This window comes from Giraffa tippelskirchi, chromosome 6 (assembly GCF_054371585.1).
Source record: "Giraffa tippelskirchi isolate mGirTip1 chromosome 6, T2T-mGirTip1v1.2.pri, whole genome shotgun sequence".
Taxonomy (NCBI): Eukaryota; Metazoa; Chordata; class Mammalia; order Artiodactyla; family Giraffidae; genus Giraffa; species Giraffa tippelskirchi.
This window is the reverse complement of record NC_137280.1, coordinates 98,966,060-98,979,559: the sequence shown is the minus strand read 5'-3', so window position 1 is coordinate 98,979,559 and position 13,500 is coordinate 98,966,060. Positions and strand designations below refer to the sequence as shown.

Genomic DNA, 13,500 nt, shown 5'->3' with positions numbered 1-13,500 from the left:
TTAACTTCCTTGTTTTTAAAAGTCCATTTTCCTTTCCATTCCATTCCATTCCCCAGAGAGCTGGATAATCACGATAGACCGAAAAGGGCAACATGTTCAGCTTTATGATTCATTTTCACCTCTGTATCCATAATATACATGAACAGCTATTACATTTAAAAAAGGGGGCAGTGGAATCTAATTCAACTTTTGAAAAACCTCTATTTTTACAAGAATCTCATACTTTTTAAAGGAACAAACATAAACAGGTCTCAAATAATATGCTATAGACTGTATTAACATGATACATTTTCTCCTCTAGCTAAGACACTGGCTCTAGCACCACAATGCCGCTGTTCAAACTACTCCCAAGGTTTCCACTAACAAGCAAATAAATTGAAACTGCTTTGGCATGGTGAGTCTTTCATGACTGGTTCCACTTTACTTTTCCAGGTTTATCTTCTGATAATTACCTTTTCTCATCTTTATTCATCCAAAGTCCAAGTTAAAGTAGACTACTTAAACTGGACCCCTGAATACGCTCAGCACTTTTAACACCTAGACCCCTTTACTCATACTATGTACTTTCACGTCCCTCTGTATCTCTGTCAGCTGCAAGTTTCCCACCCAAGCATCTTCCCTTGGACAAAAGTAAGCTTCTGTAATTCAACTCCCACTAAACTTTTAATTTCTTATAGCTCCTATCTGAATTATCCTCATTGTCCATATATATTTTACCTACAGTATAAGAAGACTATCATTTCTTAAAGATATCATCTTTATATCCTCCAATGCTCTTTGTACAGAGCCTTAGATATATTGTGCATTCAATAAATGACTGTGAAACTGAAAACAGATTTGAAATGTTCAAATTAAAAAAAAACACTGAATTACTTGATTTGGAAAAGGTATATTAAGTATTCATACAATGAAATACTAGTTAGCATTTAAAAAGAATGAACTAGTTAATACATATAATATAGGTGAATCTCAAAATAATTATGTTGAATGAAAGAATTCAGACCAAAGAAAAACACTTAGTGTATGATTCCATCTATATAAAATTCTAGAAAATGCAAACGAATCTACAGTGATAGAAAGCAGACGAGTGGTTCCCTGAGTATAAGGGAAAGTGAACAGAGTAGGGAGGAAGCGATTACAAGGGGCATGAGGAAAATCTGTAATGATGAGCATGTTCACCATCATGATTTTGGTATGGTTTCATACATATTTTGACATATATATAAAAACTTACAAAACTGTATACTTTATACATGTGTTTGTTGTATGCCAATTATTCCTTAATTATGTAGAAGAAAGGAAAGGGAGGGAGGGAGGAAATAGAGTGGGAATGAGGGAAGGAGGATGACTGGTTATATGATTAATAAGTCACATGACAATCTGCCTGGCAAGCTCACTCACCTAACAACTAAGAGAAGTTAGTTTCTACCAGGTCACCAAAATGTTCTCACTATGTTCTTCCCCCATCACCAAATAGCAGCAGAGTAACAGCAGGAATGAGAGCAACTACATATATTTACCGGCCAGTGTCCTAAATACTATACTCATATTATTTCATTTACTTTTCACATTATAAAGTATGTACTATTTATTTTTTATTTTATATGTTTTTGGCCACTCCATGCATCTTGTGGGATCTCAGTTCCCCAACCAGGGACTGAACGCAGGCCGAGGCAGTGAAAGCATTGAATGCTAACCACTAAACCACCAGGGAATTCCCTGTACTATTTATTATCCCTACTTTATAAAGAGGGAAATTGTGATTCAAACATGGTATGCCTGACTCCCCAGCCTATGGTTAAATTTAAGCTCCAGGCTACACTGCCTTCCTAACGACTGTCAACTCATCAATTAAACCCTCTCTCCTGTTACCCATTTATTTAGTGGGGTGCGCAGCACTAAGGGCAACATTTTCAAAATTTACTCAAGAAAAGAACAAACATGGTACAATGGAAAACTCGATGACTGCTTCTGTTAACCAGATTTTATTCTAGAGATCACAGGTAACTTTGTTCATTCATTCTTTCTAGGCAAAGTACTGAATACAAAAAATCCAGATGACCCCAAAGTTAATAGTAAATTCTGCTCCTTTTGTTGCAGTTGCAGGTCTCTATCCATAAGGAATGATATTATACATAAGATGGGGATAGGACAATTTAGCAGTCATGAAACAACAAGGAAGAAGTGCTTAAGAAAGGAAAGGGAAAAGAGAGCACTTAATTTTTCTCTATTTATTTTTACTATAAAATAACTCGAGATAGTTACACAAAAGTCTCAGTATAATGTATTAGGTAAGAGTTTTCAGAATACATACCCAGTTGTGCCCAAAGTGGATTATATGGATGAGTCTTTGCCAACATGTCCACACTCTGAGAGGAATGTTTTTCTAAAAATATTTTTATAGGTGGTTGTCCATTTGGCATGACTGTTGGAACCCAGGCAAGATGATTGGTCAGAACTGCAGTAATAAGTGCTGGCAAGAATCTGAAAACAAAATTCATCCTATCAGATTCTAATCTGCTTTCATAAAACCTCAAGCAAAAAGCAGTGACAGAATAAAGCAGAGAGGGTATATGGCCTATCATCATAAAAAAGGAAAGAATAGAGAAAAGGATAGGTATATCACCAAGATGAAAACAAAAGTTAATAAAATTTTTTGTTGTACTAGTTAAAAGAAAAATCCTTAAAATAAAGATAACATTCATACGGAGCTATTTTGACTCACAATTAAAAAACAAAAATGCCATTTTATTTGAAAAACTATGGACTCTTTTCGGTGTTTATGAATCAACCAGTAGGTCTATACAATTCCCAATTGCTGAAAAGGAAAATGAAGGAAAGTATTAAGAAAACTTTGTTTAGAGAATATAAACATTTAAATTACTCATTTGGAGTCTAAGAATTTGATGAATGATTAGAAGAAAGCAATATGATAAAGTACCATACTGAAAACATTATTACTGGAATTCTAGCACTTATCTATATATTTTTAAAGTTATTTTCTATAGAATGAAATTGCATATGTAGATATAATTATGAAAAATGAGGAACCTCACACAGTTCCGTAAGATGTCAGGAGTTTTAATTTAATACACAAAGACATTTTTACTGTTTCTCATTCATAAGGTTCTTTGGCCTTCTTCCGTATCTTTTAATTATATTAATTACCTTTTATAATTCTGTCTTGCTCATTAATAACATGAAAACTTCCAAAGGCAATGATTAACTCTTTCATTTTTGTAAATGAACTTGATCACAATCTAGAGATATCCAGTTATTATAAATAACAGCTAAGACAGTTAAAATAGCTTGGATGGATAGATAGATGGAAGAAAGGGAGGATGGGACGAAGAGAGGGCCATACTGATTTTTTGAAGCATTTTCCATTAGAAAAGTGAACTCCTTCATGAAACGATGGCAAAGCTGGTTCTTTTCTGGAATCCCCGACATCATTGTAAGCCAGACAGGCTCTCCAATTCGTGGCATTGTATACAGATTACAAATTGTTGTTCTAAAAAAGAGGAAAACACACTATAAAACTCAGTTCCCAGAATTACATACTCTTAATGTTGCTGGCTCCCACCCTAGGAAAAGAGGTAATGAATGAATCAAGTCTTTCCTTCTTTGTCCTCAGCATAAGTACCAAGGGAAAGGGGGAACATGAACTCAAAATGTTTTGGTCCTGGAACTGGCTCTGTCCTCAAAGACTGTGTGCCTTTTGATAAATTATTGCCCTACTTTAAGCATCAGTTACCCTTACCTGTAAAATGAAAAGAAACGACTAGATAATTTCTAGACCCTTTCCAGTTCTACATTTCCAAGGTATAAGCTATACTTACATATATGTTACAAATAATCAACAACATAGAAAATTATTTTAAATGGAGTAACAGCTCACCAATAATACCAATTCAGAACAATAGTTTATCAGCATCATTTTGTTGCCTGTGCTGTAACTCCTCAGTAAAATTCTGAAGGAGGATGAGGATACTATGTATGAATGTTATATGTTATGACTGCCTCTCAATTTTCTGAAGTTTTCTCTTGAAGCAACACAAAAGAGGAATACTACACAATTAAGATAGTGCTTTACTGGCTGTCTCTTGCATTTACTTAGATAATAGCTAGCCTTTTGACCTGCACTCTTTACTAAAAGCTTTAAAGAATACTTTTAAGATGGCAAATTTTTTTTTTTACATTAAATATCTGTTTGGTAAAGTACTATACAGTCACCAGGATAAGCAACTCCCACAAAGTTGGGGCTTAAGAAACTAGTCAATCTCATAGAAGCCAGAGAATGGTATCTGACTTTCTACTCTCTCAAACAGTCCTCTCTAACAGAACTTTTAGCACTAATGGGTATGTTCTATTATCTGTGCTAGCCAACATGGTAGCCACTAGCCAGTCATAGGTGATTACAGAATAACTAAAATGTGGTCAATGTAACTATGGAATTGGATTCTAAATTTTATTTTGTTGTAATTAAATTAATTTAAATAGCCACAGGTCGCTAATGGTTATTAATATATTAGTAAGGCTCTAGAAGTTTCTCTGAGATTTCCACAAAGCTCCGCTACCTACCTCAATATAATTTAAAATAACTAGAATTCTGGTGGCTTCCCTGGTGGCTCAGAGGTTAAAGTATCTGCCTACCATGCGGGAGACCTGGGTTTGATCCCTGGGTCGGAAAGATCCCTGGAGAAGGAAATGGCAACCTACTCCAGTATTCTTGCCTAGAGAATCCCATGGACAGAGGAGCCTGGTAGGCTACAGTCCATGGCATCACAGAGTCGGACACAACTGCACTTTCAAAATTCACAGAAGAAAAAGAATTCTGTTCCTTGTTCAAGTTTTACTGAATCTCAACCTAATATGAATAGGATATATTACCATAAAGTGACAAATACAGGTCACATTAATGAATTCTTGGTAGGGCACAAAATAACTGCTGAGAACTTAAAAAATATATGAATGGAAAAAAATACAGGCATCTTATAGAGAAAAATATGAGTAGAATATAAATGAGGGATATGTGATAATGCTTATTTTAAAAAGACTATTAAGGATATCCGATAGGATAAAAAACTGAAAACAAATGTTTATCCACTTTCAGTTCTTACTCCCCAAATGAACACTATTTAATGATTTAAAAATCAAATGAATCACTACAACAGACAGAACTTTAGTGAATTTTACTGAAACTTTAATGAAAATTAAAATTATAGATCTAATAAGATTCTAGAAGACAAAACACAGAGAAGAAATGTTCACTGAAGTAGTAGGGTAGAGAAAGATGATGGATTATGGTGCTTATAATGGGGGACATGTACAAAGAGAAGCTAATTTGCCCCAGTGAAGCAAAGGAGTCTAAGTTTTCAAAAGTACGTCAGGAGTCATATAGAACTATAAATTGACAGACTAATTCAAGGTCCATTAATGGTTGGTGACCCCTACCTTCTACCCCATCTTCCTGCAGAATAACTTAAGATAGGAGAGCAGAGGCAGAAACTGACCTGCCTGGGGAAATGACATCCCCAAACCCTCCCTGATATTTGAATCTTTCATAGTGCATAAATACATACATAGTAAATCTTGTGGTATTAAAATTTCATGACAGAGGCAGCAATTATGGGAGGGGAAATGTTTAAATATGCTCCTTCAAGCAGTGAAAATGAAAAAAGTTGAGCAACACTGCTCTAAAGTAAGGTTCTCCAATCTGTTCTCCCAACCTTTATTTTGGTTCCTTGCTCTCAATTTTTAATGGGCAACCAACATTTTGATACTAACACATAGGTAAAGCCTCCAAGGAGAGAGGGGCACAAACAAAGACAGAAACACACACACAAAGGACTCCAGAAGAAATAGAAAATAATATATTGAGAAAAAGAGAAGGAAAATATGAAAGAAAGACATATAGACGATCAATTCAGGAGTGTCAGTTTCTAACAAAATCAACTCGAGAGAAAATAGAGGAAAATAAATTATCAGAGAAACTAATTTACCAAAGCTGAAAGACAGTGCTAAAACCATACTGAAAGGCTAAAGGAACAAAGATCAAGTATGAATTCATGGCAGGAGATAAATATGCCCTACAATTGATAAATCAAGAAATAGCTGCATTAAGTATACTGTTTAATAATATGGAGGTAAATAACAAAAGAAATACTTTAGAGTTAAAAGAGGATGTTCTTCAGAAAAAGAATGGGGATAGGAGAGGTAGGATAAGGTTCATTTACTTTTCATTATTAGAACTGTCAGTATGTAATTTTTGTTTCTTAACCACGTGAATGTCCTTTTTGGTTAAATGAATGAACAAGCTGATCAACTTATTTATCAGAAGTTTCTTTAGAATAATAGTATCTACCATTACGTTGATGCAAACGTAATTGCGATTCTGGACTGTGAATTTTAAATTATAACCAGGCTCAAACACATCTTTATTAATCAAAACAGAAACCATTGCAATCAACACATTTTTGCCAATGAGAACTAGGTTTGTTTATTCCTATAGTGTAAAAATCCACATTTCAGGATTCAACGAACTCTTGGAAGCATTTTCTGCCTCCTGCTGGTTGTGGAAGCATTTTCTCTGCAAAAAGTCGTCGATATGCTTGAAGAAGTGGTTGTCGGTTGGCGAGAGGTCAGGTGAATATGGCAGATGAAGCAAAACTTCATAGCCCAGTTCATTCAACCTTTCAAGTGTTGGTTGTGCAATGTGGGGGTGGGCGCTGTCATGGAGAACTGAGTCCATTCTGTTGACCAATGCTGGCTGCAGGCACTGCAGTTTTTAGTGAATCTCATTGATCTGCTGAGCATACTTCTCAGATATAATGGTTTCACTTGGATTCATAAAGCTGTAATGGATCAGACTAGCAGCAGACCACCAAACAGTGACCATGGCCTGTTTTTGGTGTAAGCTGGACTTTGGGAAGTGCTTTGGAGCTTCTTCTCAGTCCAACCACTGAGCTGGTCGTCGCATAAAATCCACTTTTCATCACACGTCACAGTCTGATCAAGAAATGGTTCGTTTTTGTGGTGTAGAATTAGAGAACACAACACTTCAAACTGATAATTTTTTTGATTTGCGGTTAGCTCATAAGGCACCCATTTATCAAGCTTTTTTCACCTTTCCAATTTGCCTCAAATGCCAAAATGACCACAGTATGGTTGATGCTGAGTTTTTCAGCAACTTCTCGTGTAGTTGTAACAGGATCAGCTTCGATGATCCTATCAGTTAGTCACTGTCAACTTTTGATGGTTGGCCACTATGCTCCTCATCTTCAGGCTCTCATCTCCTTTGCAAAACTTCTTGAACTACCACTGCACTGTACGTTCATTAGCAATTCCTGGGCCAAATGAGTTGATGTTATGAGTTCTCTCCACTGCTTTGTGACTTATTTTGAACTCAAGAAAATCCCTCGAAATTGCTTTTTGTCTAACATCATTTCCCTAGTCTAAAATAAGTATAAAATAAACAGCAAGTAAAAAGTCATTAGCAAAAAGTAAAAATAAAGAAATGCACATTAAAATGATATATTATACAACCACATTTATTTAAGAATGTACTCCAATACCAAATAGTAAAGTTCAACAATGCAAAATAGCAATTGCTTTTGTACCAACCTAATGCAAGTCTATGCCAGAGTCATATTGTTAACATTAGCATAGCGGGTCTCTGAAGACATTCCCTTTAGTGTTTCGACGTTTAAAAATATGCACCATGACCTTGAAGTGTACCAAGTGAAAAGATGGCAAAAAAATTACATGATACAGCTCTCACTACACAAAATTCTATGTTATCATTAACAACCTAGAAGTAATACTACTTGCTCTCTAGCCTCTTTAATGATTATTCCCTACCGATGAATGGTAAGAAAGGCAAGTATTTTCAGTCATCTGACCCTTTAGTTTTCTTCATCTGTCCCTAAAGAATGAAAAACTCTCTTTACTTAGAAGGGAACTATGACATGATTTAGTTTTCATTGATATACATAAAATCTAAGTAAAAATCCAAGGACTTGAATGTATACATATGGCTGATTCACTTTGCTGTACAGCAGAAAATAACCCAACACTGTAAAGCAACTATACACCAATTAAAATTAAAAAAAAAAAAAATTCAAGGACTTCATCTCTGCCAGGCAGCAATGCTAACTAAACATAGTTCTCAATTCTTTAGCTTACAGGACTTCCATACACATGTGAATCATTTCCTTCCTCTTCCTTCTCAACTACCCAAAATTCATTAATCATCTTGTTTCAAAGAAACACATGCTTTAAAATGCTTCTCATTATTTGCAGCAATGATCTATGAAGTCAACAGAAACACTGAATTAGTAGTGAACAATGAATCACTGTTCATGAGGAAAATAAAGGGTCAGGTTTCTGCGAGCCACTGGTCACAACACTTTTGTCAGTCTATCAGTATATAATCTTGTTTGATGTGAGTTTTTGTTTAAAGACACTTTATTTAATATTAAATAAACTTAATTTATTTAAAGACACTTTATTTAATATTAAATTCATTAATAATGAGTTCACAGCCAACAGCACTATGATGCATGCCTTGAAAAAGCTTAACATATATTTTCTCTGTAAGGCACATCACAACCTTCTTGCATTTATGAACATTAGCTGGCATTTCAGCACTATGCTTGTGGACCATATTTTTTTAAAGTGAAGTATAGCTGATTTACAAAGTTGTATTAGTTTCTGGTACACAGTAAAGTGATTCCTAGATATATACATATATAGATATACCTATCTATATATGTATATATACATTCTTTTCCACTCTGGTTTATCACACAATACTGAATATACTTTCATGTGCTATAACAGTAGGACTGTGCTGTTTATCTATCATTTTTCATATAGTAGTATGTATCTACTAATCCGAAACTCCCAATTTTATCCTTCCCCTCTACCTTTCCTCTTTGGTAACTGTAAGTTTGTTTTCTGTCCATGAACGTGTTTCTGTTTTGTAAACAAGTTCATTTGTGACATATTTTAGATTCCACAGATAAGTGATATCACATGATATTTGCCTCTTTCTGACTTACTTCACTTAGTATGAAAATCTCTAGGTTCATTCATGTTGCTGCAAATGGGATTACTTCATTCTTTTTTTTTACTAACTGAGTAGTATTCCACTGTGTATATATACCACACCTTCTTTATCCATTCATCTATCTATGGACATTTAGATGTCTCTACTCCTTGGCTACTGTAAATAGTGATGTTCTGAACACTGGGGTGCATGTATCTTTTAAAATCAGAATCTTCTCTGGATATATGCCCACAATGGGACTGCTGGATCATATGGCAATCCTATTTTCAGTTTTTTAAGGAACCTCCATACTGTTCTTCATAGCAGCTGCACCAATATGAATTCCCACCAACAGTGTAGGAGGGTTCCCTTTTCTCCACACCTTCTCCAGTATTTATTAAAAGCCTCTTAAATGATGGCCATTCTGACCAGTATAAGGTAGTAACTCACTGTCATTTCAATTTGCATTTCTCTAATAATTAGTGATGTTAACCATCTTTTCATGTGTTTCTTGGCCAGCTGTGCATCTTTTTTGGAAAACAGTCTTTGGGGCCAATTTTAATTACAAAATCACTAAAAAAAAAAAAAAAGTGCAAGATGTTTTTTAAAAAGCAGCACTAAATAGACCATGAAAAGGACACTTGTTTATAAAACTGAGAGCTGAAACAAGGAAGAGTACGTCAAAGAAGATATACAGCCAACGAAAAAATACATGAAAAGGTGCTCAACATCACTCATTATTAGAGAAATGCAAATCAAAATTACAATGAGGTATTATTACCTTACATTGGTTAGAATGGCCATAATCAAAAAATCTACAAACAACAAATGTTGGAGATGATATGGAGAAAAGGGGACCTTCCTGCACTGTTGGTGGAAATATAAACTGACACAGCCACTATGGAGAAAAGGATGGAGGTTCCTTAAGGAGCTAGGAATAAAACTACCGTATGAACCAGCACACCTACTACTGGGAATATACCATAGGAAAGCCATAATCCAAAAAGATACATGGACCCCAATGTTCATTGCAGCACTATTTACAACAGCCAGGACACAGAAGCAACATAGAAGTCCACGGACAGATGAACAGATAAAGAAGCTGTGGTACATATATATAATGGAATATTACACAGTCATAAACAGGACCAAAATTGGGTCATTTTTGTGATGTGAAAGAACCTAGAGTCTGTTAAACAGAGTGAAGCAAGTCAGAAAGAGAAAAACAAATACCATATATTAATACATATATATGGTATCAAAAAAAAAATGGTACTTAAGAACCTATATGCAGGGCAGGAATAGACACAGACATAGAAAACAGACTTGGGGACACAGGCTAGGGAAGGAGAGGGTGGGATGAACTGAAAGAGTAGCACTGATATATATACACTACCATGTGTAAACAGATAGCTAGTGATAAGCTGCTGTAGAGAACTCAGCTCAGGGTTCTGATGACCTAGAGGAGTGGGATGGGTGGGTGGAGAGACTTAGGAGGGAGGAGATATATGTATACTTATATTTTATTCACTTTGTTGTACAGTACACACCAACACAACACTGTAAAGCAATTATACTCCAATTAAAATAAAAAATAAACAAATAAAAAGAAGGGAGAATACTGTCTTATTTGACTTCATCTGGAAATGTGTTGAGCACTCAAAATTTTCACTGCTCTGCACATGTCCACAAATGATCACATAATCACCATATTTTAGGTTTATAAATGAATCTCAGCAAGCAGACTAATTCACAAATACAAAATCTGTAAATAATGAGGATCAACTGTACATATTAAAAGTACATCTACGGATAAATTGCTTAAAAAAAACCATAAGTGTTTTATAAAGTATTTTTAAAGTATTATAAGAATGTTTAACTAATTTCATGTAGTTATTCAGACGGAAGTAAAATAATCAGACTAATACAAAAAGGAAAATATACAATCAGGACACATTTAAAATGGTCTTCTGCTTCTTTCTTTCTGTTTTGTTGCCTGCACTGTGCAGCATGCGGAATCTTTGTTCCCTGACCAAGGATCAAATCCAAGCCCTTGGCAGTGAAAGCATAGAGACCTAACCTACTGGAATGGCTAAGCAATTTCCTACAATGATTTTATAACTCATAGATGTTGTAAATTCCAGGCAATGTTAAAATTTTAAGGGGAGGCAATTCACACTACTTTACATCACAGCAATGATCTTGTAGGTATTTAACTCAAAAATTCATTACTCAAAATGCTGAGCTTAACCTAAGAGCAAAACCAGTCTTCTACCAGGAATGAGTCTCATGACAATATTTACTATTCTGGTAACCTCAGCTGGATCTATGATGACAGTGCTTCCTCAGAGCTTGAGAACAGACTCTTGGCCTTTTGCCACAAAGCTTGTGACTAAAGAAAAGAAACTAATCCAATAATGTAAGATACAGCTCAAAGTACAAGGGCAATGATTCAATGCTGGGTAATATCGCAAAATGTAAATGTCAAAAAAACCCCAAAGAACTGCAGGATTCTTTTTGGCAATAAGCAAAAAGAATTGTTCAAAACGTAACAATCCCAGTCCAAAGTCAACAAAACATTGAATTAAACCATATTCATGCTCATTTGATAGTGCATATAACAAAACTGAAACAATACAGAGAAGATTAGGAAGGCTACCTGCCCAAGGTACACACAAATCCATGAAACATTCCATATTTAAAAAAAAAAAAACAATAAAAAATCATGTTCATATTATCCAAAGCAATGTACAGATTTAATGCAACCCCTAACAAAATTCCAATCGCATTTTTCACAAAAATAGAAGAGACAATCCTAAAACTTGTATGGAACCACATAAAACCCTGAGTAGTCAAAGCAATCTTGAGAAAGAAGAACAGAGGTGAAAGCAACAAGCTCCCTGGTTTAAAACTGTATTACAAAGCAATAATAATCAAACAGTATACTATTGGAATAAAAACAGAAATAAATCAGTGGAGCAGAACAGAGAGCCCAGAAATAAACCCTTGCATATATATGGTCAATTAATTTATGACAGAGGAGCCAAAAATATAACATGGAGATAGGATAGCCTTTTCACTAAATGGTTCTCAGAAAACTGGACAACCACATGTAAAAGAATGACCGGACCTTTATCTCATACCACAAACAAAAATCAATTCAAAATGGACTTAAGACTTCAACTCAAGACCTGAAATCATAAAGCCTCTAAAAGAAAACAAAAGGGGTAAACTCCATCTTGGCAATAATTGAAAATAACGAACTTTAACAGGTATGTACTTGAGAGCACTGATGTATAAGCTGTAAGGAAGGAGAGGGACTTGAATGAAAGCAGTCAAAAGGTACTACAGATTTCCAGTTATAAGATAAATAAGAACTAAGGATACAAATGTACAAGATTAATATAATTACCACTGCTGTATGTCATATATGAAAGCTGTTACAAGTAAATCCTGAGTTCTCATCACAAGAAAAATATTTTTTTTTAAGTTCTTTAATTTTGTATCTATAGGAGATGATGGATGTTCACTAAACTTACTGTGATAATGATCTCATGATACGTGCATGCATGCATGTCACCAAGTCATGTCTGACTCTTGGCAACACCATGGACTGCAGCCCACCAGGCTCCTCTGTCCATGGGATTTCCCAGGCAAGAATACTGGAGTCGGTTGCCATTTCCTTCTCCAGGGGATCTTCCCAACCCAAGGATTGAACCCATGACTCCTGCTTGGCAGGTGGATTCTTTACCACTGAGGCACAGGGGAAGCCATGAAACTCTTTATTAGACGAAAATAAAGGCATAACACTCTTTGACATGTATCACAGCAATACCTTTTACAATCTGGCTCCTAGAGTAAGAGAAATAAAAGCAAAAATTAACAAATGGGATCTAATCAAATTCAAAAGCTTTTGCACAGCAAAAGAAACCATAAACCAAATGAAACGACAATCCACAGAACGGGAGAAAATATTTGCAACAGTGTAACTGACCTGGGATTAATCTTCAAAATTTACAAACAGCTCACGTAGCTCTACGTCAAAAAACAAAGTGATAGTCAAAGTGTGAGTCGCTCAGTCGTGTACAACTCTTTGTGACCCCATGGACTATACAGTTCATGGAATTCTCCTGGCCAGAATACTGGAGTGGGTAGCCTTTCCCTTCTCCAGGGGATGTTTCCAACCCAGGGATCGAACCCAGGTCTCTCACATTGCAGGCAGATTCTTTACCTGCTCAGCCATAAGGGAAGCCCAAGAATACTGGAGTGGGTAGCCTATCCCTCCTCCAGTGGATTCTTCCCAACCCAGGAACTGAACTGGGGTCTCCTGCATTGCAAGTGGATTCTTTACCAACTGAACTATCAGGGAAGCCCTACGTAAAAAGAACAAACAAGCCAATCAAAAAATAGGCAGAAGACCTAAATAGCCATTTCTCCAAAGAAGACATACA

General features: G+C 35.5%; 1 protein-coding gene and 1 non-coding gene across 7 annotated transcripts in view; one reads left to right on the top strand and one right to left on the bottom strand.

The window, feature by feature from the left end:
• FNIP1 (folliculin interacting protein 1) overlaps positions 1-13,500 on the bottom strand; it is a 112,618-nt gene that overhangs the window by 16,049 nt on the left and 83,069 nt on the right. For all 6 annotated transcript variants that reach the window (XM_081500232.1, XM_081500233.1, XM_081500234.1 and 3 more), the window contains 2 exons: positions 3,365-3,511; positions 2,315-2,484 (listed from right to left, as the gene is read on the bottom strand). In XM_081500232.1, coding sequence (XP_081356358.1) covers positions 2,315-2,484; positions 3,365-3,511 — 317 coding nt within the window. The remainder of the gene's footprint in view (positions 1-2,314; positions 2,485-3,364; positions 3,512-13,500) is intronic.
• On the top strand, positions 11,649-11,751 carry LOC145511790 (U6 spliceosomal RNA). Its single transcript, XR_014058169.1, has one exon. It is a non-coding gene; the product is annotated as a U6 spliceosomal RNA (small nuclear RNA).